General features: G+C 57.2%; 2 protein-coding genes across 4 annotated transcripts in view; both read left to right on the forward strand.

Moving 5' to 3' along the window:
• The first annotated feature begins 139 nt into the window (after nt 1–139).
• Nucleotides 140–8,817, forward strand: MAF1 (MAF1 negative regulator of RNA polymerase III). 2 transcript variants are annotated; one of them, XM_077353521.1, is made up of 8 exons: nt 142–407; nt 3,537–3,678; nt 5,516–5,644; nt 5,835–6,000; nt 6,880–7,001; nt 7,138–7,257; nt 7,364–7,483; nt 7,611–8,817. In XM_077353521.1, the coding sequence occupies exons 2-8, from the start codon at nt 3,596–3,598 to the stop codon at nt 7,630–7,632; spliced, it is 762 nt and encodes a 253-aa protein (XP_077209636.1). In that variant the 5' UTR covers nt 142–407; nt 3,537–3,595; the 3' UTR covers nt 7,633–8,817. The 2 variants fall into 2 exon arrangements, with proteins under 2 accessions (XP_077209637.1, XP_077209636.1); XM_077353522.1 differs by lacking the exon at nt 7,364–7,483 and having other exon boundaries at nt 140–407.
• A 3,745-nt stretch (nt 8,818–12,562) lies between these two features.
• WDR97 (WD repeat domain 97) overlaps nt 12,563–27,265 on the forward strand; it is a 31,722-nt gene continuing 17,019 nt past the window's right edge. Inside the window, exons 1-9 of one of the 2 annotated variants that reach the window (XM_077353478.1) lie at nt 12,563–12,732; nt 14,188–14,264; nt 14,477–14,628; nt 16,598–17,187; nt 19,231–19,352; nt 19,956–20,616; nt 21,136–21,284; nt 21,994–22,230; nt 22,610–22,700. In XM_077353478.1, coding sequence (XP_077209593.1) covers nt 14,243–14,264; nt 14,477–14,628; nt 16,598–17,187; nt 19,231–19,352; nt 19,956–20,616; nt 21,136–21,284; nt 21,994–22,230; nt 22,610–22,700 — 2,024 coding nt within the window. In that variant the 5' untranslated portion in view covers nt 12,563–12,732; nt 14,188–14,242. Of the gene's footprint in view, nt 12,733–12,753; nt 13,078–14,187; nt 14,265–14,476; nt 14,629–16,597; nt 17,188–19,230; nt 19,353–19,955; nt 20,617–21,135; nt 21,285–21,993; nt 22,231–22,609; nt 22,701–27,265 lie in introns of those variants that run through there. The other variant, XM_077353477.1, reaches the window with a different exon arrangement.

Raw genomic sequence — 27,265 nt, forward strand, 5'->3', positions numbered from 1 at the left:
TTCGGAGGCGGACGATGGGCACCGGCCTCGTCCAATAGGCGCGCGCAAGGTGGCAGGCGTCCAATCGCGGGCGGGGCGGGGCGGCTGGCGCTTGTTGTCGTCCCGTGCCCGAGCGAGGGGAGTCCGGCCGTCGGCGTCGCGGGGAGGGCGGGTGGGGGCGAGGCAGGACAGGCAGGCAGGCCGGGGGCGCCATCAGCGGGCAGCGCCGTCCCAGCAGTCGGGGACATGTCGAGGCGGGCAGGGCCCCGGCGGGCCGCTGGGCGGAGACGGACGGCGACGACGACGACGGCTGCGGGGGCGCCGAGTTCGAGTTCCCTCCGGAGATTGCGCCGCCCGACGGCCTTCAGCCCTTGAAGGAGCGAGGAAGGAAGGAAGGAAGGAAGCGGCCCGCGGGGCGCCCACAGCAGGTCTGTGTAGCGGGACGGGGCCCGGCCCTGGGAGGGAGGGAGGACTACGCTTCCCGGCGTGCCTAGCGGGAAGGGCTGCCCCGGCGGGGACTCGCCGCTCGCGCGCGGGACCTTGGGAGACGGAGTCCCTTGTCAAAGGCCCCGCCCTGCCCCGCCGCGCGGCATCCTGGGAGCCGCCCTCGCTCGCGCGCGGCATGCTGGGATGGGTAGTTTCCGCTCCCGGGGAAGCCGGAGCCGCCCGCCCAGGCCGCTTCTCTCCCGCCGCTGAGAGGAACGAGGCGGGGCTTGCCTGCGGGAGGGGGCCGCAGAAAGGCCGCCGCCGCCCGCCCCTTGCGAGGCCGGAGTAAGGAGACGAGCAGGGCCTGACCTTTGCGGCCTCCTGACCCGATGGTCCCAGCGAGGCCAGCCGGATGGGCGGGGCCGTAAGGGGGGCCCTGAGCGGAGAACCACGGAGGTGGAAGGGTCCCCCGAGGTCATCTAGTCCGACCCCCCCCTCGCACTGTGCAGGACTGTGCTCTTCGCCCTCTCGCCCCTCCACTGTCGCCTGCCGCCCCCTCCCCACCCCCTCCCCCCGAGCCTTCACAGATCATCTCGTCCAGGATGCAGGACTTTCCATCTTTGCAAATGGTCAAGCAGAGGCTGGGCAGCCCCCTGACAGAGAGGCTGATTCTGTGAAGGCTCAAGGGTTACACTGTCAGAGATGGGGTTGTGGGTGTCCTGCATAGTGCAGGGGCTTGGACTAGATCACCCAAGGGGCCCCTTCCAACTCTAGGATTCACTGTTAAAATTCAGTTTATTCATTTTAGCGCACTTCCAGCCTGTCAAGATCATCTGCCTTCTGGTGTGATTGCTACTCCTCCCAGTTTAATATCAACTGCAGAATTAATAAGGGCCCCCTCTATTCCTTCATCCAAATCATTTATGAATATGTTGAACGACACAGTGCCCCGGACAGATCCCTGAGGCACTCCTCTCACCACTCCTTTCCAAGAGGATGGTGAACCATTTACAAGCACCCCTTGGTGTCAACCAGTTCTCGATCCACCTAACAGTAATAGGATCCATACCACATTTTACCAACTTGTCAATAAGAATATCCTGGGGAAGCTTATTAAAAGCCTTACTGAAATCAAGGAAAACTATGTCCATAGCATTCCTATAATCTAGCAAGGTAGTAACTTTTGCAAAAAAAAGAGATAAGGTTAGTCTGACATGACTTCTTCTTGAGAAAGCCATGCTGACTCTTAGTAATTACAGCCATCCACTCTAGCTGCTCAAGGACTGACTGTATTTCTCTTGCTGCACTGGCTTTTTAAAATTAATTTATTTTTAATTTTCTTTATAGCCTCCTTTGCTGAGACTCAAGGAGAATAATCAAACACACAGTTCAGTAGAACTGGGATCACGTTGCTTAGAAACAATACAGAGTACTAAGCAGAGTGCTTAGAAACAATACACAGACATGATGTGTCAAACAATGCATGGAAATACCTATGACAGACAGCAGAATAGGCTCTGGCCTGTCTCATTTTATTAGATTCTCCCTAGATCCATTCTGCTACCCAGAGGTTTCCAGAGACCCGGTCATCTCAGTAGTTGCCCCAGCTCGAGGTGTTGAGGGTCCTACGTCCCTCGTCTCCTTTTGCGGAGTGGCAGCCAGAACACTGTGTTGCCCCAGCATTAAAGCTGACTATGCAGCCCTGACAGCTGCTCACAGTGATCTTCAGAGCCTCCCCTCCTTTTGTTCTCAGAGCCCTGAAGCTTGGCCCCCCTCCTTCCCCTTCCCTTGTCTTGCCCCCGCCGGCGCGACTACAGCCCCCAGCAGCCCCTGCGGCACCCTGCGGTTCCCTTGCTTGTCCTTGGACCAAGGTCAAGAGGAAGATGGCATGTGGTGACCACGCCTGGAGGGCTTCTAGTTACAGCTGGAGGGTAAACAGGTGTCAGGTTTCCATGGTCCTTGGAGAGGATCTGGGTGCTGCTCAGCTGGCGCCACTGTTTATATCCTGCCTAGCGGGCTTGTTGCCAGTGGTCAGCAGCCCGGTGTTTCTCGGAGTCCTGGAATCAGCCCTTGATGGCACAAACGGGTCTTTTTGCTGCCTCTCTTTGGGGCTCCACTTACTTGGCGATTACTCCACTTACACACTCTGTGGGGGCAAAGGGCAAGAACCTCTCGGCTGATGTCAAATGTGACATTTCCAGGCACTTTGAAGCCACAGGAGAGGGACAACACTTGCTTGAAAAAGAAATTTGTGGAGAAATTGAAATATATATTAAATATTGCTCCAGATGTGGCCTGGTGAATGTGGTGTACAGTGGAGACTATGACCACTTGCAGTCTGGATGTGATTTGCTGTTGATGCTCCCCAAATGTTATAGATGAATAAACCTCACCTTAAACATTATTTAAAAATGCCAAAAATGAACACAAACGTATAGTTTAATGGGTTTTTGGTCACTCTCCAGAACTTTCCAGTCTCTTCCCTGGCAGAACGGAACACCGACCTCTTCTCACTGTGCACGTGGGACAGGCAGAGTTTTGTCTGAAGAGGCACTGTGCTTATTCCCAAAGAGACCAGATGTCATAGAATTTTTTTACCCCACTGTTCCTCCAAATTGCTCAATTTCTCCTCTGGAGACACCTGAGAGCCCGAGAAGAGCCCTGCTGGACCAGACTAGTGAGATGCATCTCGTCCCCGACCCTCCTCTCTCCCTGAGGCAACTCCTTGCCCTGGAAGGGCAGACAAGCAGGGTACAGAGTCGGTTGCTGACCCCTGGCACCGGTGTTCAGAGGCTGATTATCTCTGGACATGGCGGCTCCCTTCAGTCACCGAGGGATCTCCTTTCTGTTAGTCTGCACAGTCTCCTTTTCAAGACATCGCACACTTTTTTGCATGCTACACATTTTTCAGTAAGAAAATCTTTACCTGAAGAAGCATTTCTCTTGTTCCAAAAAAAGAGAATAATTTGTATGAGGTTTCTCCTCCAGGACAAATGCCCTGTATTTGTCTGTCAAAAGAACAGGAGAAAAGTGGTATTTGCCACTCATTTTGGTCTTGGGGGGGGGGGGGTGTCTGGGCCTTCTCATCTCTCCTGCTGACCCTCTGCTCTTGTTGCCCCTGACTTTGCCAGGAAGTTTCCACTGTGGAGCTGTGTCATTGAAGATTACTCTGGCCCCAAGAGGCAGAGCAATGAAGCTGTTGGAAAATTCACGTTTTGAAGCGCTGAACTCTCAGTTGACAGTGGAGACGGGAGATGCACACATCATTGGCAGGTCTGTGCTTGGACCACGTGGGGACTCCGCTGTGCATCAAGGCGTAGGGCCTCCAGGGTGCTGGGATGGAGAGCTCTTGGGCCTCTTTCAGCCCAGGGAGGAGGGCCATGTTCCCCTTGAGTGGGAAGTGGAGTGCGGCTAGAGGTGGGGAAGTGGCCTGTAAAGAATTAAAAAGTTGCAAGGGGCTTCAAGACCATCCAGCCCAACCCCTGCAAGATGACCAGAAACATCCCTGACGAGTAACTGTCCAGTCTCCACCACAGAGCTGCCCTTGTTAAAAAGCTTCTCCTATTCCCTCGGGGCCCGTATTTTCAAGCCATTGTTGTCTCCATTCCCTCATTGGGAGCAGTGAGTTGGCTCCGCCTGCTCCCTGTCATCAACCAAAAGTCTGGGTATGATTAAAAGCCCAGGGAAGTCATAGAATCATAGAGTTGGAAGGCAAATCCAGGGTTATCTAGTCCAACCCCCTGCATAATTCAGGAACTCACTACTACCTGGAGTACTGTGTGCAGTTCTGGAGGCCTCATTTCAAGAAGGACATGGATAAAATTGAAAGGGTACAGAGGAGAGTGACGAGGATGATCTGGGGCCAAGGGACCAAGCCCTATGAAGATAGGTTGAGGGACTTGGTAATGTTCAGCCTTGAGAAAAGGAGGTTGAGAGGGGACATGATAGCCCTCTTTAAGTATTTGAAAGGTTGTTACTTGGAGGAGGGCAGGATGCTGTTTCTGCTGGCTGCAGAGGAGAGGACACGCAGTAATGGGTTTAAACTACAAGTACAACGATACAGGCTAGATATCAGGGGGGGAAATTTCACAGTCAGAGTAGTTCAGCAGTGGAATAGGCTGCCTAAGGAGGTGGTGAGCTCCCCCTCACTGGCAGTCTTCAAGCAAAGGTTGGATACACACTTTTCTTGGATGCTCTGGAAGCTTTGGGCTGCTCCTGCATTGAGCCGGGGGTTGGACTAGATGGCCTGTATGGCCCCTTCCAACTCTATGATTCTATTCTACTCGCCCACCCAGAGTGACCCCAATTTCATGCCCAAGTGATTTCCACCTCCCAAAATCTCCAGAGTCCAGCCTGGTCTGGAGGAAATTCACCTGCCATCCCACAGTGGCAATCGACATATCCCTGGGCATGCAAAAAGGGCCACAAGAGCCAAGCATAGACACAATCCCTTCTGTCCACTTACAGTCTGCCCAGATTTACAGAATCTGCATTTCTGCCAGATGACTATCTAGCCTCTGCTTAAAAACTTTCAAAGAAGGAGAACTCACCACCTCCCAAGGAAGCCTGTTCCACTGAGGAACCGCACTTTCAGGAACTTCTCCATGTTTAGCCGAAAATTCTTTTGAATTAATTTCATCCCATTGGTTCTGGTCCAACAGAAAACAACTCTGCTCCATCTTCTATCTGACAGCCACTCAAGTATTTGAAATTGGTGATCATATCACCTCTTAGTCTTAATCTCTCCAGGCTAAACAGACCAAGCTCCTCCAACCTTTCCTCCTACAACTTGGTCTCCAAATTCTTCAGCATCTTCATTGCCCTCCCCTGGACACGCTCGAGTTTCTCCACACCTTTCTTCAGTTGTGGCGCCCAACCTGACGCGCGTTACTGATAGTTTGTGGCCGTCCCGGGTGGGTCTTTCTGGGCTCAGCAGGTGGGCAGTGAGAGGCAGAGCGTTTCTGTGGCCGCCTCTCCGTCCAGGAGCCTGCCTTCCAACTCACCGTGGCTCCAGTCTTTGGCCTGTGGCCCTAGAGGACTGTGGGTTGCTCTTGACACAGCTGTGTTGCTCAGCAGCCCCTTGTCCTCAGAGCTCCGTGTTTCCCCGCAGGATTGAGAGCTACTCCTGCAAAATGGCTGGGGATGACAAGCACTTGTTCAAGCAGTTCTGCCAGGAGGGCCAGCCACACATCCTGGAGGCCCTGTCTCCCCCCCAGACCACGGGGATCAGCCCCAGCAGGTAGGCAGCCCCCCCCCCCTTCAACCACCATGAGAGGACTTGGCTGTCAAAACTGGGAGGGAAGAGAGTTGGGGGTGGAAGCAGCAGCACCGCGAAAGGGGGGGGGGTTCCGGCCAGCTTTGGTTTCTGCCCTGGGGGCTTGGGGACAGGGGATGTCGTGGCACTCACTGGGCCATGTCATGCCTCTTAGGCTCAGCAAGAGCCAGAGCGGCGATGAGGAGGGGCCGCTCAGCGACAAATGCAGCCGCAAGACTCTCTTCTACCTGATCGCCACCCTGAACGAGTCTTTCCGTCCCGACTACGACTTCAGCGCCGCCAAGAGCCACGAGTTCAGCCGAGAGCCGAGTCTCAACTGGGTAAGGGCCCGTCTCTGTTGGCATCGCCTTGCCCGGCTGGTGGTTGCTAAGGAGGGGTCTGCAGCCGCTGGGCCAGCCTGACCTCCTTTTTCTCCCTCCCGTGTTGGGCAGAGAAGAGGGGTAAGGGAAGGTCCTGTGCCTTGCAGACTTCTGTGACGAGGCTGCCCTGTGCTGCTGGAGGCCTCTGGAGTCCTCCTCAGGCGATGGATGGCCTGTGTGCCCTGGCTGGGATGGACGCGGGGTCCAAGGCCAGCCCCCCTCCCGGACACGGGTCTTTGGGAGCCCACTCACTGCCAGGGGGCCACGGGGCTGTGTCTAGCGGGGGCTGAGTGTGTCTCTTGGCTGCCACGCTGCCCGCCCTGGGGGATTCTTGGGTAACACCCCAAAAGTCCCAATCCTAGGCCCAGTCGAAAGGCTGTCCAAGGTCTCAGGCAGAGGCCGTCAAAGCAAGTTGGGAACCGGGAGGGGATTCGGCAAGACGGCCCCCCTGGCTACAGCCGTAGATGACAGGTTTCCCTCCTGTTCTGACTGAGCAGCCTTTCAGAAGCGCTCTCAGCCCCACCCGCCTCAGGGGGTCTTGGATGGGGAGAGGCAGGGAGTACGACGGGAAGCTGCCTGGAGACACCTTCGGGCAGAGAAAAGCGGGGGATAAACACCAACTGTTCTGCCCCAAGGACTGCTGGTCCTTGGGGGGCTTCAGGGTCCGGGAGGAGGACTGTCATGGCTCCAGGGCCCCTGCAAGAAGACCAGGCAGCCTCCACCTCGTAGGGAAGGTCGGCCGCAGCAGGGCTGGGGACGGGCTGCCTCCTCCCCTCTTGGCTGCACTGCAGCAGGCCAGCGCACCTTCCCCCGCTGAGGCTCCTGGCTGGCCCTCTGCAGGTGGTGAATGCTGTGAACTGCAGCCTCTTCTCAGCCGTGCGGGAGGATTTCCCTGCCCTGAAGCCTCACCTCTGGGATGCTGTGGACCAGGAGATCTGCCTTTCCGAGTGTGACATCTACAGGTGGGCTCTCAGCGCTCGGTCCTGGGCCAAGGGAGGGCTGGCCCAGCTCTCTTGCGGGGTGAGAGGGAGTGCAGCCTCCCCTGTGCGCGCACACACACACACACACACACACACTCATTCTGCTTCTGTGCTGCAGCTACAACCCAGACCTGGATTCTGACCCCTTTGGTGAAGAGGGCAGCCTGTGGTCCTTCAATTACTTTTTCTACAACAAGCGGCTGAAGCGGATCGTCTTCTTCACCTGCCGCTCCATCAGGTCAGGAGCCGGCCACCTGGGCTGCCCCTCCCCTCCCCTCCCCTCCCTGCCTGGACCCCAAAGGGGGCCTCCCCCTGACGGACGGGCGCTTTGCTTTGCTTTCCAGTGGCTCCATGTATCCCCACCCGGAGGCAGGCAACGAGCTGGACATGGAGCTGAGCGAGGATGAGGGGGAGGAGGTGGTGGAGACGGGGGACCCGGAGGGCAACAGCCTCGAGGAGGGCCGGTGAGGAGCCTGGAGAGACGGGGGGGGGAGGGGGATGACCCTCAACCTGGCTCTCCTTGGTCCCCAGGAGGACTCCCCGGCCGGCGAGCTGAGCTCTGAGGGCTATTGTGTCTTCTTCTGTCCCCAGGAGACAAGTGATCTGCATGTGAGGGCCCAGGAGTCCCTTTCTCGAGGATGGCGCCTCCGCTTGACCCCCGGCCCTTCCCTCCCGGCCCCTCCCCAGCGTCCTCTGGCTCTGGCTGCAGGGGCAGCGGGATCAGTCGGTGTCCCGGGCTGCCCTCCCGTCCTTCCCTCCGGAGCAGGGCAGGCCCCTCCCCAAGCACTTGATGCCCCTGCTGCTGACTGAGGAAGTGTGTCTGTGGCCACAGGCCTCCTTTCCCCCCAAACTGCCTCTCCAGGACCCGGTTGGCGCTGGGAATTGTCCCCGTCTCCAGCGGTCCTTCGCGTGGCTTCCAGCGCTTCTTGACCACTCTGACAGATCCTGGAGGTTGTTGGAGGAAAAGTGGGAGCTGGACTAATGGGGGAGGGGCCTCTGCAGGTGCCAGCCCTCCCCGGAACTGACCCGAGACGTTTGGCACCAAGTGAGCTGGAGGCGGCCTGCAGAGACCTGAGCTGGCGATGCTTTGCTTCTGTGAACGCCTGGAGAGTTTATTTTTGTATTCCTGCGCCTGCAGCCCGGTGGCCGGCCTTCCATCCACCCCCCCATCTGCCCACCCGGCCTCCCACAGGGTCAGCTCCCTGGGCCTCTCTCCTGCGTCCCTTCTGTGCTGTGCAAAGGGTCCCTCCGCCCCCCTGCTCTTGGCCCAGCTCCTCTGCTGGGGGCTGCTCTTGCCTCCCAAGGGATGGGGGGGAGAAATAGGCCCACGGTGGGGGGGATCGCTTGCCCGGCTGAGGCCTGAGGGGCACTGCCCTTTTGAGCTGCTGATGCCGCTGCCCAGAAGAGACTCTGCTTCCCAGGGCTTCTCCACTGCATGATCTGCCCCAGCGCCTCCCCCCACCGCCTGGCACAGAACCAGCTTCCCAGCTTCTGCCCCCCCCCCCCCCCAGGCCTGTCTGCCTGTCTGATGAAACACTCCTCCAGGCCTGGGGGTGGGGGAAGAGGTGAGCGAGAGGCCAGGCTCCACCTGTACAGCTGGTCCGCCTCGCAAGGGGCAGCCAGAGCTAAAGCTGCCCTCCCCAGGAGCAGCCGGTGTTTGGGCAGCCCCTCTCCCTCCCCTGCAGGCGGCACAGGCCTTGGGCACCTGGCCCCTCCCCTGCTCATTTGCCTCCCCTTGGTTTAATGAGGTTGCCTAGCAATTTCCTGTTGCAGCTATAAAGTTTTTCTGTGGTTTCAAGTGTGTCTGCTTGCCTGCCTTTTGAGAGCCCCTAGCCTGGGTGAGCCCACCGGGCCCCTGGACTTTGCGCCCACATTTGGGTGAGGCCCACGAATGTCGGGGGCAGAGGCTCTGCTTGGCCTGCAGACGGTTCCTGGTTCAGTCCTTGATGGCATCTCCAGCAGGAAGGTCTGGGCGGAGGGCATGGGCAGACCCCGGAGAGCGGCTGCCCGTCTGAGGAGACAGGAGGGACTTGGATGGGCCTGATGTCCACTTCCTGTGTTCCTGAGGCAGGGCCAAAGCCCTTCTCCGGTAGAGGCACCTGCAGCACTGCATACAGCAGTGGCACCGCTACTGGCAAACCCAGCCCCCTTGGTGTGGGGCTGAAGCAGAGGACCCCACGGCACTTTGGGTCAGTATTTCTGCATGTCTCCCAGCACCTTCCCTCCTGGAGATCCTTCATTCGATGCTCCCCCCATAAGTAAAGTCAGGGGGCGGGGGGGGGGTGGAATAGCTTTCTTCTGGCAGCTGCACTCTGGCTCAGCCTGTTTCCAGACACAGAAGGGCAACAGCCCAGGCAGCGGAGTGGTGTCCCCCTTTGGTTGACTTTGGTTGAGGGACTTGGGAGTGTTCAGCCTGGAGAAAAGGAGGTTGAGAGGGGACATGATAGCCCTCTTTAAGTATTTGAAAGGTTGTCACTTGGAGGAGGGCAGGATGCTGTTTCTGCTGGCTGCAGAGGAGAGGACACGCAGTAATGGGTTTAAACTTCAAGTACAACGATATAGGCTAGATATCAGGAAAAAGTTTTTCTCAGTCAGAGTCGTTCAGCAGTGGAATAGGCTGCCTAAGGAGGTGGTGAGCTCCCCCTCACTGGCAGTCTTCAAGCAAAGGTTGGATACACACTTTTCTTGGATGCTTTAGGGCTGATCCTGCGTGGAGCAGGGGGTTGGACTAGATGGCCTGTGTGGCCCCTTCCAACTCTATGATTCTATGACTCGAGGGCCTGAGAAAGGCCGTAGAGTCCCTGGAGCAGTTGGTCTCTCTGCACTCCTGAAGCCCCCCCTGCCCTGGAGTCGAGGTCCCTCAGTCGTATTCCGCTGCCCTCAAGAGAGTCAGTTACGTAGAAGCCATTGTCAGACTTTGGCAACTGGTAGCACAACTGGGCACCGTGCCTGCAGCCGGTGTGCCAACATGCCTACATTTATGCTGGTGTGTCAGAATGGAAATCCCTCTTGCGGTCATTGGAGGAACGTGGGGCCCACAGTGTTCCCTTTTCCCAAGTCAGATCCTGGTCCGCCTTCTGTGGAGGACTGCTGTGCCGGAGTTGAGGAGAGCTCCACGCAGCTCTTGAGTTAAGAGACAGCAAAGTTCTGTTGAAAGCCATTTAAGAGAATACTGTGAGGCCAAGCCTGAGTCCAGGGCTATCCTGAAGGCCAGAAGGTTGCACCCAGAATAAAGCTCTGTTGGCCCTCCAGATGCCAAAGGGGAGTCCTGCCACCCTCCCACCTGCATCAAATGAGCCCAAGAGATTCCTGTTGCCACAGGAGTCATTCATTTAGGCAAGAACCTGAGAGGTAAATAGGAATGCTAATGAATGCCCCCATGAGAATGGGGGGAAGGCATGAAGAACTTAGTGGGCTGGTTTGCGAAAATGGTCGCTGTGATTGTTAAGGCCAGCCTGTGTCAGCTGGCAGTCTCAGGACAGACCCCCCACCCCACCCCACCCCCAGGCCCGGGTGCTCGACTGAGGCACCACCAAAGTCTGGCCCAGACGGTTGCAGGGGCCTTTCCGTAGGAAAAGGACAGCTAGAAAGTCCCTCGGCCACCCCTGGCTTTAACAAATGACTTCCCAGTGGCGGAGGGAGAACCTGCATCTGCCCTTCAGAATCCATCTGGGTGGGGCTCATTGGGAGCTCAAGCAAGGTTAATTGGGGGGGGGGGGGCTACTAGCAGCTAAGGACGATTATTCAACTGCTCTACCATGGGCAGAGGAAGTCTTATGCTTGCCGCCCCAATAGCTGCAGTGGGAGCTTTATTGGGAATGTGGGCTGGAGAGCCGGAATGGCCAGAAAGTTGGCAAAGATGATCTCCGTAAACCGACCGGTGCCCCCCTCCCCGCCATGCAGAGCGTCAGATGACCGGTAGATGCCTCAGAGCCATCGCCTCCTGGAGTAGGCAGGGCTAAGATGTTCTGAAGCGGGGTCCCACCAGCGAGGGGCAACCCCTGTTCCCGTGACGGAGTGCCAGGGCCCATCTGCTGGCCGCCTGCAAAGACGAAATCCAAGGCGGAGGGGGGGGGGAGCCAAGAGAGGCCGTGGTTTTTGGGAAAGAACCATCCGCAGAATCCTCTCTCCAAATCAAAGGGTGTTTATACTAAGCAACCTATCGCCAGGCTTGCACCAAGTTCACCATTGAGAATAAAGACTGCACGAAGGCATCATCTGTTCACCAGCTCGGAAGAGGTTAGTTATGGAAGCAATACCTTCTACCAGTTCAGCTCCTTAAGGCTGGGCCTCCAAGAGCCCCTTCATGTCTGGCCCTGCACTCTGACGCCACCCTCCGAAGTCATCGAAATGCAGGTGATGTTGCCAGGCTAGATGCCCAACTAAGAAGGGCACCTGGCCAGGAACAGGGCATATGCAAATAAAAGGCAAATTCCCGGCCGAGGCAAGGCATGCTGGGAGAGGAGCCAACTGATCCAGGCAGCAGCGAGGCCTTCTGGGCCAAGCCGCGGCCGTTGCACTGAACTGAGGCCTACAGAAGCCCCCCAAGCCTGAATCGGGGCAGGAGCACACTGGCTGTGACAGCGGCCCGGCCAGCAGGCCAGGCATCCTGGGGACACAGCAAAGCCCGAGTTCGGGGCACCCCTAAGGCCAACTGCGGTTTAGGCCACTGCCTCGGGTGGGAGTTGGCCGCCCGTAGAGGCGGAGGGGAGCAGCCGATCAGAAAACAACATAACGAAGGTGTCTGACGGGCACCGGGGCTGCAGGGGAGCAGCGAGCTTCGTTTCTTGGTTCTCCGCTTGAGTTCCCAGGGGGAAGCAGTGAAGCAAATCAATATATCAAAATCTGAGTCTGCTGTGCAAATGTGCCCTTCTCAGTGGTGGACTGCTGAGGGTGCCTGACTGCAGCTCCCTTCTGGCCCACCCCCCGCCTCCTCTCGAGCTTTGGGGGGGGGGAATAAACTCCATCCTTCCCTTTCAGGTCGGGGGCTTGGCTGGGCAGTGCTGTGTCTCCGCTGTCCCCAGACCAGGGAACGACAACCCAGCCTGCCAATCCAAAGCCTGTTCGATGCCGTTATTCTTTGCATTGCCCTCCCATCACTTTCCCAATGGACTCTGCCAAAGAAGAAATGCTGGTGGCTCCTTTTTCTCTGAATGAAGGTCTTTCTTGGGATCGTGACACAGTGGCCGGCTGCAGCGGCAGCACAAAAGGGACATGGACGCCCACTGGCCTCCCCCCGCCACAGAGGGGGGTGGGGGGGCTTGGGCCACGCAGGCCTTTGGACCTGGATATTCTGGGCAGGGACCCATGCCTCTCAAAAGCTGCCCCTCTGGGGAAACCAGCTGCTTTCTAAGGAGCCTTGTGCGGGACGTCGCGGGCGAGCCGGATCGTGTCCCGTCCCGGAAGTTAAGCCGGCTCAGCCCTGATTAGTCCTTGGATGCAGACCCCCAAGGGAGGGAGGGAGGGAGGGAGGGAGGCCTATAAATTAAATACTATTGACCAGGAGCAGGCGAGGGATCCCTGCTGCCCATTGTGCCTCCTGATGCCCCCCCCCCTCGGGAGAACTGGCGTTCCAGCACTTGGCCGGAGGGGCTGGCCGGAGGCAACGGCTGCTGTGGAGCTTCCTTGTGGCCCACAACAGCCCTGCTGGTAAACAGAACTCTGGTCTCCAGGCAACACGGCAGCTCTCCGGGGCCGGCCGGCTAGTGCTCAGGTAAATCCCATTCGGGGCGGGAGGGGGGTGTCTGAGGATTGGGGCCCACCAAACCAGCCTCCTCACGGGGTAGTCCGGCTGCCTCTGGGCAAGATCAGAGCTGGAATGCTGACTCTTCCGCTGGCCACGGTGGCCGGGCGTCGGCCTGGCTGGCTTCCCCTGGCTTCTCCTCCTTCCCTGTGGATTTCTTCTGGTCAGCCGGCAGCCTGACCTGGCACCCTCTGGGGCCCAGTGCCCGGCCCCACTGCTCACCCTGCTCAGAGGGAAGGCCAGAAGGCGGCCAGTTCTCAGCACTCCCAGCAGGGCGTGGAGCCTTCCCTCCTCCACTTGGCCTGAGAGATCTGGGTAATTCATTGCCCCCCTTGCCCCGTTCCTCGGGCGTCATCCCGCAGGTCTTGGGCAGAGTCGGCCTCTTGTGCTGCCCCCCCTGATGCCTGGGGGGGCTGAAGGGCTTCCCTCGCTCCTCTGCCAGGGCTCTCTGGCAGTGCGGCCTGTGGGCTGGCTAAGTGCTCCCTTGGGGGGTGGGAAAAGGTCAGCCAGTCCTTCCCCCTCCCCGTTGTAGACCAGCGCTTCTCTCGTCCTACACAATTTGGACGAAGGAATGAGGGGGTGCTTGCTAAATTTGCAGATGATACTAAACTGGGAGGGGCAGCAGACACACCAGAAGACAGAATCAGGATACAGGATGATCTTGACAGGCTGGAAAAGTGGGCTAAAATGAATTTAAATAATGATTAAAGTCCTTCATTTAGATAGGGAAAATCACTATGGGATGGGGGAGACTTGTCTTGGCAGTAGTATGTGTGGAAAGGATCTGGGGGTCTTAGTAGGCCACACATTGAACACGAGTCAGCAGTGTGACTCGGTGGCTAAAAAGGCCAAGGGGATCTTAGGCTGTGTTAAAAGTAGTGTCCAGATCACGGGAGGTGATGGTACTCATTTACCTTGCTCTGGGGAGACCTAACTTGGAGTATTGTGCTCAGTTTTCGGCACCACAACTGAAAAAAGGTGTAGACAAACTGGAGCATGTCCAGAGGAGGGCTATGAAGATGGTGCGGGGTTTGGAGACCGAGATGTATGAAGAAAGGTTGGGGGAGCTTGGTCTGTTTAGCCTGGAGAGGAGACGACTGAGAGGGGATCTGATAACCATCTTCAAGTATTTGAAGGGCTGTCATAGAGAAGAGGGAGCAGAGTTGTTTTCTGTTGCCCCAGAGCGTCGGACCAGAACCAATGTGTTAAAATCAAAAGAATTTTTGGCTAAACATCCAGAAGAAGTTCCTGACAGAGCAGTTCTTTATTGGAACAGGCTTCCTCGGGAGGTAGTGAGTTCTCCTTTGGAAGTTTTTAAAGCAGAGGCTAGATAGTCATCTGACAGAAATGCTGATTTTATGAACTTAGGCAGATTGGGAGTGGCACCCTGTGTGGGGATGATCAGCTGGGTCTCTCCTCTGGCAGGAAAGAAAGACAGAGGCAGCTTGCTTCCACCGAGAGAGCCAGCGGCCAAAGGAGGATGGAGTCGCCAGCGAGCAGCAGTAAGTGAAGCTCTGAGGGGTGTTCCTCCCCACCCCACCCCACGTACCCCCCAGAGGGAGGCCAGGTCCCTGGGTGTGGGCCTCTTGGTGCCTCCAGGGCTGTAGGGGGAAGGGGCGGCACCAGAAAAGCAGCTGATGCAAAAGAGAGGGTGTGCCGGGGGGGGGGGCATGCAAAGGCTGCCCCACCGCCTTCTGCTCCCTTCCCCCCACAGCCTCCCAGGAGGGGGAGAAGGAAGAGCTGCCTGTGAAGCAGACGGAGGAGAGTCAGGCCAGTGAAGTGGAGGAGTCCGGGGGAGCCGTGCAGACGAGGGGGCGCCAGCTCTGGCTCCGGCTCAAGAAAGGCTTCCGGCGCGCTGTGGAGAAGGTATCTGCCTTCTGCTGGGCCCTTGGAGGTCTTGGCGGAGGGCACCCAGTGGGGACGGCACTAGCCCCTCACCCGCTTCAAGGCATCTTGTGCAGCCCTTGTTGGGCTTTCTCCAGACAGCCTCAGGCAAGGTTGATCCTCCGGTGAGTGGAGGCGGGCACGGGCCCCTCGGTTCTGGTGACTGGCCTTCAGGTGGTTTGGTTGGGCTCTGGGGGCTGAGATCCAGAGGTGTGATGACCCCCCCCCCGCTCCTCAGGACACGGTGCATGGCGTCAACAAGAGAGCCGCCCAGCACTCGGTTCATTCAGTTTGTAGCCCAGAAATGAAAAAGGCCCCATCCCTCAATGGACTTCCAAAACCTTGTGCGTCAAGGGAGCAGGTGGAAAGGGATCGGCAGCTGTTCTAGCCTCTTGGGGGGGGGGGGCGGAGTGGCTAGATCTTCCCTGCCTCAGCCAAAGACCTCTGTCCTGCGGGCCCTGGGAGGGGATGTGTCCTCACCGGCCTCTGCAGAGCAGCCTGGATATCCCTGGCAGTCTCCCCTGCAAGGACGAACCTTGCGGCTGTGAGGATCCTCACTGGCACACCTTGGAGGGCCCACATCCAGCCGGTCTTACGTCATCTGCAACCTTTTAACTGCCATGACCCCAACTTTGGGGGGGGCGGTGACAGCAGGGGGTGGCGTGTGCGGGCGGGTGGGTGGGTGGGCAGGCGTGGGTGCACACGCGGGCGCACAAGCGTGGAGGGGGCCAGGGCCATGGCTCTGCCTGCCTCCGCCCACTGCTGCCACCCACCCCTGGCCGCCACCAACACCCGCCTCTGCCCACTGCTGCCACGGGCCACCCCCTGCCTCCGCCCGCCACTGTGGGCTGCCGCTGCCCCAGGCCACTACCACCACGGTGGCCAGGAACCTGGCAACACATCAGAAGGGGCCAGGCGTCCCCAAATGGGGTCACGACCTCTAGGTTGAAAACCACTGCCCTCGAGCCAGTGAGATCAGGACCTCCTCTCCTAAGTCACAAGCTCTGGACTGCTAGCTGGACGGGGGCGGGGGGGAGTTAATGTGTTGGGGATTTTAAGGGTTGTGTGTTGTTGATTTTATTGTAAACTGCCATGAGTCTTTGAGAGAGGTGGAATATAAATGATAGAATAAATAATTAAAATTAAATAAACCAAGGCTGACCTTGCTTAGCTTCCAAGATCTGACAAGGTCTCCATGGATAAACGGGAGCTGGGCAATGAAAGGGTCAGAAGACCAGGGAGGCAGAAGTCTGTGGGGCAGATGGAACCCTCTTGAGAGGCCAGCATCCCTGGCCGCCCCTGCTGGGCTGGGAGCTGCACGGCAAAGGGGAGCTGGAGAGCTGCAAAAAGGCCACCTCCCGTAGGAGCCTTCGACCAGCTGCCTCGCCACATTTCTCTCTTTTTAACGTTTCTTTCTTAACCACTCATAGGTGTAGGGGGGATCTATGCCTATGAGTGGTTAAGAAACTTCCCTTGAACTTTGAGCCTACAAGGACTGTGCCTAGGAAATAACTGAGGAGAATTAAGACACATCATGTACAGAAGGAGCATCACGGACAAAGAGTGAAATTGGAAACGGGCAGTTGAAAAATTCATGTTCATTCGGAACCTGTTTTGGTTGATGGTTAATATTTCATTTTTTGTCATATGGATATTAAGTGAATATCTGTTTTGAAACAGAAAGCAAACACCTAAAGTAAATTTGTAATCATTTTTGAAACAGCAATAAGAAAGAGAGAAATGTGGACAGCCAGCTGGTCGGAGGCTTCTTTTTTCTGGATTAGAAATTCGACTCGCCCTCTTTATTCCTTTAGGGGCCCAGCATCAGCCCGGCCCCAGGGCCCGAGTCCTGAGTGCGAGCCGGTTCTGAACGGCTTGTTCCTTGTAGCCCAGTCCGGGGAGAGAGAGCTGTTCCTCCGGCAATGGGTCCCTCTCTTCCTCCGGTTGGCAGATCAAGAATGAGGAGATGAAGGTGGCCTACCTGAGCCATGGCCTGCAGCACCTCTGCCGCATCAGCTTCCTCAGCCCCGTGCGCCACGTGACCCACCACAGCCTCCAGAAGGTCCTTGTGGTGCTCGACGCGGACAACGGCCTGCACTCGTACACAGAGGACGGCTTTTACCTGAGCAGCAGGAGAGCTCCGGTGCCCATGGCCGGCCTGCTGTACGCCTCGCAGGTGGACCGCTTTGTGGCCTGGGACCGGGGGGCGCTCCGGGTGCTGGGCTCCAGTTTCGAGGTCCTGTCGGAGGTGCTGTCGGCTCTGCCCATCTGCTGCGGCCTTTACAGTGAGCTGCTCAACCGGATCGTGACCGCCGGCGACGGCAACTTGACCATCTGGGGCTTCCGCTATGGATCCCGAAGCTTGCAGTGCCGTGCCCTGGTCAGCGGAGGCCTGGGGCCCAGCGTGGTCTTCAGCCATCTGGCCTTGGACACCAGTGGGACGGAGCCCCAGCGCTGCTTTGCCTCCTGCGACACGGGTGCGGCGGCCTTCGAGATCTCCGAGGGGAGCCTGATCTCCTTCAAGACAAACCTGCACAGCAGGTGAGGCTTCCCTCCACCCCCGTCTGCCTCATGGAAGGGGGCTGCCAGGTGCAAGCAGCACTGCTTGGAAGAGGCACCCTTTGGGCACAATCCTGCCCTACACTTTACTGCATTACTCTGGTCTTGAAGGGGGAGGGGATCCTTTGCGACTTTCTTCAGGGGCTGTGCCCCACTGACAAGAGCCTCTGGCATGCAGGAGGTCCCAGGTTCAATCCCCGGCAGCATCTCCAGCTATAAAAAGGACCAGGCAGGGGGTGATAGGGAAGACCTTTCTCTGCCTGAGACCCCGGAGAGTTGCTGCTGGGCATGCAAGACAGCCCTCTGGCAGGAATGCTGCTTCCATGATGTTAGGCAGGTTGGGAGTGGGAGGGCAGAAGGAATTGTCTTGGTGCTTGGCTCCTGTGGCCCCTTCTTGCCTGCCCAGAGGAATGCTGATCACCACTTTGGGGTCGGGAGGCAAAGTTCCTCCAGGCCAGACTGGCCTGGGATTCTGGTTTTTTTTGGGGGTGGGCATAATTTAGGCATGGAATTGCGGTCACTGTGGGTGAACAGGTAGTTGTGAGTTTCCTGCATTCTGCAGGGGGTTGGACTAGATGACCCCGGAGGTCCCTTCCAACTCTGATTCTATGATTCTAGGCTGAGCAGACAATGACCTAGATGGGCCAAGTAAAGGTGATGCAGTAAGGGGCAATTTTGTGTGTTCATCCAGCCCCTCAGACTGTTGGCCGGTTGCTTGAACTGCTGGACTGCATCATTAGCTCCTGAAAAACAGCTCAAGTGATATTCAAGGAGACATCTGACTCTCCACCCACTTTTGTGAGCTCTGAGCTGACCTCTTGGTCAAGAGTGGTGTTTTTCAGACATGGGTTCTGCCTGGCAAGCTGCCCTCTCTAAGCCTCCGAACCTGTTGCCACTTTGAAAATACATCTGATTATCTTACTGTGAGAGAAAGAATTGCATAACATGCCCTAATTTAAATCCACATCATCATTTGAGGGGTGTTTTTCACCTTACTCCAGATTATAGCTATGCTTACCTCTACCCTGGTACGCAGGCTGCTTCTCCTAGGGAGTGACCAAAGCTGTCACGGAGAAACCAGCTCTGGATCCTGACTGGTTGCTGCTTTGCCAGACCAAGGGCTCCTCCGGGAATCCTGCATGATTGGCTGGGATTTCTGTGTCACACTAAAACTCACGGAGTAGGGGGGAGCCCCAATTGGATGCTGGCAATGGGCGGGGCCTTCTTTTAAGAACATCAGCCCTGTTGGGTCAGACCAGGGAGAGTCAATCTAGTTTGGCACCCCATCTCATATGGAGGCCAACTAGTTCCTCTGCAGGGCCAGCCACAGGGCAGGGAGGCCGAGGCCTTCCCCTGAGAAGACCCTCAGAAGAGCCCTGCTGGGTCAGGCCAGGGAGGGTCCCTCCAGTCCAGCCTCCCGTCTCCCCCAGGGGCCAGCCAGTTCCTCTGCAGGGCCAGCCACAGGGCAGAGAGGCCGAGGCCTTCCCCTGAGAAGACCCTCAGAAGAGCCCTGCTGGGTCAGGCCAGGGAGGGTCCCTCCAGTCCAGCCTCCCGTCTCCCCCAGGGGCCAGCCAGTTCCTCTGCAGGGCCAGCCACAGGGCAGAGAGGCCGAGGCCTTCCCCTGAGAAGACCCTCAGAAGAGCCCTGCTGGGTCAGGCCAGGGAGGGTCCCTCCAGTCCAGCCTCCCGTCTCACACAGGGGCCAGCCAGTTCCTCTGCAGGGCCAATAAGTCAGAGAGGCTGCCTCCGGGCGCTGCAGTTCAGAGGTTTAGTGCCCCTGCATGTGGAGGTTCCTCTCGGCCACCTTAGTGTGTAGCCACGGACAGGCTTATCTGCCGCGGAGAGTCTGCTGGGGGAGTCCTGCTGACCCCAGCCACACCCCGCATACCCTGCCTTTTTTGCCCAGAGGGCAGCAGGGTGACTGACCCCCGGGGAGGCCGAGGGGACCCAGTGGAAATCCTCCCGCACCCTCCTGAACTCTGTGTGTGTGTGGGGGGGGGGGCGGCTGTCCTCTCCTTTTCCCCAGGAGGATCACAGACATCGTCTACTGCGAGGCGGCGGGGAGTCCAGTCACAGCCTCCCGGGACGCCACCATTAAGGTCTGGGACGAGACCTGGCACATCCGGACTGTCTTTGTGGGCCACACGGGTGAGAAAGGGCCCCCTCCCCAGGCCCCAAGGGCGAGCAGCAGGTGGAAGCCCCCCGCCCACCCTTGTCCATCTTGGCAGGCCCGGCTGGCAGTGTGCCTCCCCCACCCCCTTTCTGTTCCCAGCCCCCAGGGGCTCCATCCCCTGGCAGGAGAGATGGGGGAGGGGGGAGATGAACGACCGCTGGCGGTGGGCGGGGGGGGGCGTGGCCCAGGGCTCTGGCCAAACCAGATCCTCACTCCTTGGAAGGCCAGGGTCCCGCTCGGCCCCAGGCGGCTGGGCTGCTCATCCGGGCAGGGGGGAAGGCTAGATTGGGCAGAGCTGGCCTGCTGAGTGTGGATCTGGCTCCGGAAGGCAGGAGGAGCCGAGAAGCGTGGCAGGGCCGGGCCAGGCCTCTTCTCAAAGGGCAGGCAAGATGGCAGTGCTCTCCTCCCTCCCCCAAAGCAGGGTGTCCAGTGGAAAGATGCCTCCCCCCCCCCGCACTTACTGGAGTCACTTCCTCCAGCCCTGCTGCCCGTGGCCTCTGGCCCTCCCCCCGGTCCCTGCGCCACTTGGGGGTGGTCCCTGTTCCCCCTCCGGTGACTCGCCTGCCTTGTACCCCCAGCGCCCGTCATCGCCTTGGCCACCTACCCTCAGCGGCCCCTCATCTTCTCTGCCTCCCAAGACGGAACCATCCGCACCTGGAACCTGGACACTGTCGACCAGGTGGACCAGGTCCACGTCTCGGAGCCTGTGGAGGCCCTAGAGACCCAGGCGGCCTCCCGCGTCCTCTCCGTCTCCGGCCTGTCCCTCACCCTGTGGAAGATCAACAAGCTGTACTCGCTCTTCGCGCCCCTGGGGTCCCCCGCAAAGCGGCTCAGCTGCATCGACCTGAAGGCCGTGGCGGACTTCCCCACCCGCATCCTCTGCGTGTGCCAGGACTCCACCGTGAGGGTGCTGGATGCGCCCACGGGTGCTGTCCAGGCTGTGCTTTCCCTGGAACCCCCCTTTGAAGTCCTGGACGTGGCCTACTGCCTTCCCCGCGAGACACTCTTTGTCCTGACCCAGAGCGGCTCCCTGCTGCGGGTCAACGCCGCCACTGACCCCATGGTGAGGAAGAAGAGCACCGCAAGCCCCTGCCGGGAATCGTGGCCCTCCTGCCTCCTCCTCTACAGCCACATCGTCGACCCTCAGAAGGCTTATGCGGGGTGGCTGGAAGTGGTGGCCAACAAGAGCGACCGGAAGGCCTGGCAGGCCCCTCCCCTCAGGATGCAGGACAAGAACAGGTAGGCGGAGGAGGCAGGTAGGCAGGCCTAGAGAAGGAGAACCCCCTTGGGGCCCGGGGCCAGTTTTAAAGCCAACAAGGTTTAATTCCAGGTATACCCTTCTTCCTGGAGATGTGGGCATGCACACGAGAAAGCTTATCCCCAGAATACACCTTGGCTGGTCTTGCAGGTGCCCCTGGGCTCCCACTTGGTTATGCTGCTTCCAACTACCACGGCTCCCCATACAAATCTATCTTCAGGCAGAAAGAAAGTTTGCCTGTGGAGAGCAGCACTCCTTTTTTTTCGGGGGGGGGGGGAGCCCAGCCAGGTGTAAAATGGCTGCCGCTGCCCTCAACTGCCCTCAGCTGTCCCAGATGTGCCTTTGGGCAATTTGCTGCAATTCCTGCTCTGCAGCCACCAGGTGTCTCTGCTGAGCATATAAACAGGACCTTGTAGTTTACAACAAGGAGCCCTGCAAGGTAGGCCTACTCCAAAGAACTTGCTGAGTGTATTCCAACACAGTGTCTGTCTCCCTGCCAGATACGTGCTGATTATGGGGCAGGACGACGGGCTGCTCAGTGTGGTGGAATGGTTTTCTGGGCGGATCCAGTGCCAGGTGGCAGCTCACAGCTCTCAGCGTGTCACAGCGTTGGCTGAGTACCCTTCTCAGACATGCGTCATTTCTGCAGGCGAGTCGCAGGTGGGCAGATGCTCAGGCCTCCGGGGCAGCCAGGGAGAACAGCCCCTCTCTGGCATGGGACCAGAGAGGCCTCAGAGGCAGGCAGGCAGGAGGTGGGTGCGCGAAGCCCCTGCCCCCGTGGCTGGCCTGGCAAAGGGACAGCAGGGTCCCTGGGAGAAGACATGGATGGGCCGTGCAACACCCCCAACCCAAACCGGGCATAAGCGGCTCAGGCACCCTTGCCGGGCACCAGGGGTGCAGCTGGGAGCAGGGGCCAGCAGTGGGGAGGACCGGGTCCCTCGGGCAGCTCTGGGGGCCACACAAGGCAGCCATCAGCGTTGGGGGTGGGGTGATTTATCTATTATTAAAATGTATTTGTGACGTATACCTTGCTCTCTCCGTGAGAAATGTCAGATCATAAGTGGGTCACCATGTTCCTCTGGAGTCCGGGGGCACCTTCACATTTTATTTAGGAGAGCCAGCTTGGTGTCATACGGAAGAACAGTGGGGCTAGCCACAGCCCTTTCAGCGCTGTCCTCACAGATCAGTTCTCTTAGAGCTCTCTCAGCCTCATGCACCTCTCAGGCTGTCCGTTGTGGGGAGAGGAAGAGAAGGCGATTCCCCACCCCCACCCCAGGGAGCCAAATGATGGCCTTGGGGGAGTTTTCCCTCCCCCTTCTCTCCCCCTGACTCCAGCCTCCTCCCCCTCCCTGGCCCAGGTGCTGATCGGACCGTGAAGATGTGGCGCGTCTTCCCCTATGCTGTGGAGAGCCTGGTCCTGCTACTTTGCTTCTCCTGCGCTGTCCCTGCGTGGCACCTCTGCAGCCTGCACGAGACCCTGGCCGCGGCTTTCCAAGACCCAGAGACGGCCACCTACAGCATCGTCCACTACAACCTGATGCAGCAGACGCGTTGCAACCACAGGCCCGAAGACGACCCGCAGGACGACATTACAGGTGCCCAGAGCCAGTCTCAGCCGGGTGGGGAGAGGTGGGCGGGCGGGCAGGCAGTGGGCGGGGCTTCTGGGCCCCCCCGGCATGAGACTGGCGAGGTGAGCAATGGCAAGCAGCCCACGCAACATCCGGCAGGGCTTCTCCTCCCCACGAGGAAAGGCGAGGAAAGGCGAGAGCAACACACTTCCATAGGCAGCCGGCAGAAAGAAAGGGCCAGGAGCCGGGGCGGGTGAGTGGGTGGGATCCAACCCTTCAGTCCCGTGTCGGCCGTGGCTGCTGCCCGCTCTGAACAGGGCTCACCGGGCATCTCACCAGGCCCTCCTGGAGGGGGGAGGCAATGGGCTGCAGGGGGCCTCGCGTCTCACCGCTCCCCTCCCACCAGGCCTCTGCTGCTGCCCCGACCTGAACCTCTTTGCCTCGGCCAGCAGGGACGGCTCCGTGAAGGTCTGGAACAGCGAGAACAAGCTGCTGCGGTCAGTGGACAGCAGCCCCCTCCCCTGGCTCAGATTCTACCCGTGGGGGGGGGGTCCTGGGACCAGGCTTCCTCAAACCACCCTGGGCTGCCACAGAAAAGGGACACGTGTCTTTGGCCACTCTTCCACATGGCTGACCAGCGTCCAGCTCCCTGAGTTCAGGATGGACAACTGTTTGGGGATCCCCAAAGTTGTGCTGGGGGAGAGGGTGCCAAGCTCCTGCTGCAGGTCACCCAGGATGGTCAGTTCCCCTGTGCAGAGCGGCTCCTCTGGAGGGTCGATTTGGGAGCATCACGCCCCATTGAGGGAGAGTTGCCTTTGTTGATGCAGACCAAGATGGTGTTCACCTTCTTTACCGCCGCATCACCCTGTCTGCTTACATTTAGCTGATGGCCCACAAGTACCCCAAGATTTCGTTCAAACACTTGGCTCCCCAGAAGGGTCCCTCCCATCCACTGTGGATGCTTCTCATTTCTGTGACCCAGATGTAGACTTCTACATGTCTCCTGACTGAATTGCAACCTGGTCTCATTTGCTCACTTTTCCACCATGTTCAGATCTCGTTGAACTCTTATCTCAACCTTCTTTGCTACTCCTCTCAATCTGGCGTCAGTCACAAATTCATCCTTCTCATCCAGATCATTGTTTAAAAAGCTTAAAAGTCCCGGACCCAGTCCTGAGCCTTGTGGCCCTGCACTGCTCCTCTCCCTCCACTCTGATCAAATACCACTGACAACCATTCTGGGTGCGGTTCTCTAGCCAGTTTCGTATCCACCAACCCATCCGAAAACCCAGCCTGCAGCCCTCTGGTTTACCCATCAGAACATCATGGGGAACCTTGTCAAAAGCCAGACCGAAATTCAGGTAAGCAACGTCCACTGAGTTTCCACGATCTCATAAGCCCACCACTCAGTCAAAGAAAGAAACCGGGTTGGTCTGGCAGGACCTGTTGGAGAGAAATCATAGAATCATAGAGTGGGAAGGGACTTCCAGGTCATCTAATCCAACCCTCAACAGAATGCAGGAGATTCACAACTACCTGTCCACCCCCAGTGACCCCAATTCCACATAGAGATGATCCCCCCCCCCAAAAAAATAAAACTACAGAATCCCTGGTCTGTCTGTTCCGGAGGAAATTCACCTTCTGCCCCCAAAGTGGAGATCAGCATTTCCCTGGGCAGGCAAGACGGGGCCACAAGAGTCAAGCATGGATACGATCCCTTCTTGCCCGCCAACTTACAATCTGCCTAACTTCACAGAATCAGCGTTTCTGTCAGATGGCTATCTAGCCTCTGAGTAAAACCTTCTAAAGAAGATAAACCAACACCTCCTGAGGAAGTCTGCTCCACTGAGGAACCACTTTAACTGTCAGGATCTTCTTCCGGATGTTAAGCCAAAAATTCTTTTTAATTAATTTCATCCCATTGGTTCTGGTCCGACCCTCTGGGGCAACAGAAAACAACTCTGCACCATCCTCTGTGACAACCCTTCAAGTACTTGAAGATGGCGATCAGATCCCCGCTCAGTCATCTCCTCTCCAGGCTGAACAGACCAAGGTCCCCCAACCTCCCCTTGTATGTCTTGGTCTCCAAACTCCTCAGCATTTTTTGTTGCTCTCCTCTGGATATGCTCCAGTTTGTCTACATCCTTCTTCAACTGGAGTGCCCAAGACTGAACACAGAACTCCAAGTGAGGCCAAACCAGAGCAGAGTAAAGTGGAACCATCCCCTCTTGTGATCTGGGCACTGTACTTCTTTTAATACAGCCCAAAATCCCATTTGCTTTTTTAGCCACTGAATCCCACTGCTGACTCATGTTCAGTGTCTGGTCTATTAAGACCCCCAGAGCGTTTTCGCCAAGACAAGTCTCCCATCCTATAGTGATGCATTTAATTTTTCCTACCTAAAGGCAGAACTTTTCATTTATCACTATTGAAATTCATTTTAGCCCAGTTTTCTAGCCTGTCAAGATCATCCTGTATTCTGATTCGGTCTTCTGTTGTGTTTGCTCCCCCCCCCCCCAGTTTAGTGTCATCTACAAATTTAATAAGCACCCCCTCTAGTCCTTCATCCAAATCATAGAATCAAAGAGTTGGAAGGGGCCACACAGGCCATCTAGTCCAACCCCCTGCTCAACACAGGATCAGCCCTAAGCATCCTCAAGCAGCCAAGAAAAGTGTGTATCCAACCTTTGCTTGAAGACTGCCAGTAAGGGGGGAGTTCATCTTTTAGAAGAAGAAGAGTTGGTTCTTATATGCCACTTTTCCCTACCCAAAGGAGGCTCAAAGCGGCTTACAGTCACCTTCACTTTCCTCTCCCCACAACAGACACCCTGTGGGGTGGGTGAGGCTGAGAGAGCCCTGATATCACTGCTCGGTCAGAACAGTTTTATCAGTGCCATAGCGAGCCCAAGGTCACCCAGCTGGTTGCGTGTGGGGGAGCGCAGAATTGAACCCGGCATGCCAGATTAGAAGTCCACACTCCTAACCACTACACAAAACTGGCTCTCAATGTATTTTACGAATACATTGAACAACACAGGGCCCTGGACAGATCCGTGAGGCCCTCCACTCCTCACTCCTCTCCAAGAAGATGACGAACCATTCACAGGCACCCTTTGGGTGTGACCTGTCAACCAGTTCTCCATCCACCTAACAGTAATAGGATCCATGCCACATTTTACCAACTTGTCAATAAGAATATCCTGGGGAACCTTATCAAAAGCCTTACTGAAATCAAGGTAAACAATGTCCACAGCATTCCCCTGATCCAGCAAGGGAGTCACTTTCTCAAAAAAAGAGATCAGGTTAATCTGTCATGACTTGTTCTTGAGAAAGCCATTCTGACTCTTAGTAATTACAGCCATCCAGTCGCGCTGCTCAAGGATTGACTATTTGATGATTTATTCTAAAATTTTGCCAGCTGTAGGCATCAAGCTGACGGGTTGGTAGTTACCCGGATTCTCCTTTTTCCCATTCTTGAAGATTTATTTACTTACATTTCTGTACCGCTCTTCCCTATGGCTTTGGGTGGTACAACATTTGCCCCCCTCCAATCTTCTAGCATTTCACATGTTCTCCAAGAATTTTCAAAAATAATGGACAGAGGCTCCTCCAGGAGAGCTACTAACTGGCACTTGGTGCAGGTGTATTTAAAGTCACTCTGAGAGTGGCCACAGAGAGTGGAAGTCACAGCCTCAGGTGCATCACCTGCTACGCCTCTTTGATCCACTGCAGGAAGAAGCAGACCCCTTCTGCAAACTCTGGAACACTAACAGAGCCTTCCAGCTTGATCCACCAGCCTCCAGTCCTTTAGCTTTTGTAGCCCCAGGCAAAACTGCCACCTCATGCAAATCAGCTAATGCAGTTAGCTGCGGTCCCCCACAACCCAGACAAGGAACAGGCAAAAAGACCCAGCAACAGTCAAACAGCCCCCACACTCCTGAAACCTGTATGTCTTCACACACTAAAAGAAAGAAAGCAGCACTCACCAGTAGCTCCTCTGTTGGCACTTTCCCCTTCTCCCTGCCTAGCTGCTTGTATTTTATAATTTATCTGAATAATTTTTCTTTCCCTTCCTAAGTGACAGCCATTGACAGAGAGAACTCGTTAAAACACAACCTGTGTCTCCAGGTTCTTCCCCTTCTTTTCCAGAGCTGTGGAATCTCATTTCACTGGGCTGTATAGAATCATAGAGTGGGAAGGGACCTCCAAGGTCATCCAGTTAACCCCCCTACACAATGCAGGAACTCAAAACTACTTGCCCACCAAGGGTGACCCCAATTTCATGGCCAAGTGATTCCCCCTCCACCAAAACTCTCCAGGATCCAGCCTGGCCTGGAGGAAATTCACTTCCGTTCCCACAGTGGCGATCGGCAATTCCCTGGGTATGCAAGGAAGGGCCCCAAGAGACGAAGTATAATTTATTCCCACATGAATGAGGAGGAAGGGATTCTGCACACTCTCCAAAAAGTCCTTTGAGCACTCTTGGGTGCCCATCATGCAGCCCAGGGGATGTGAACTCATCCGGTGCAGCCAGGTGCCCCTCGACAACCTCAGTCTGAAACACTCCCCTCCCCATAAACTACGCCTGTTGCCCCTGCTGGCATTTCAGGCCCTCCCTGAGTTTCCTCTTCCTCTGCTGCTTTCACAGATGCTCTCACTGGCGGTCTCGGGGGGGGGGGGGGGCTTTGACCTTCTCCTCCCTTTCTGCTGTGCTCCTATTGCTGTAATGTTGTGGCCTCTGCAAATCTGCCTTTCCCAGCCCCCCCCCCCCCCCGCTGCATCCTCTGCCCCCAGCCAGGAGGGCTAAATCCACAGAGCTCTGCAGGGTTCGGCCACTCTGCAGATTGTTCCTGAATGTCTGTGTTTTCCGGGGTTTACCGTCCAATCCTTAAAACCTGCAGAGGAGGGAGCTGCAGAGGGGGAGGGAGGCGATGACTTACCTTTAAGGAGATGCTACTTAGACGGGGGTGAGGGTGGGGGCCAGAGACCCAGGGAGGTGGGGGGCAGTTAGGCCCCTTCCTTGGCTCCAGCTGCTTGGTCTTCCGTTCCAGCCTAGCACAGG

Source organism: Paroedura picta, chromosome 9 (assembly GCF_049243985.1).
Source record: "Paroedura picta isolate Pp20150507F chromosome 9, Ppicta_v3.0, whole genome shotgun sequence".
Taxonomy (NCBI): Eukaryota; Metazoa; Chordata; class Lepidosauria; order Squamata; family Gekkonidae; genus Paroedura; species Paroedura picta.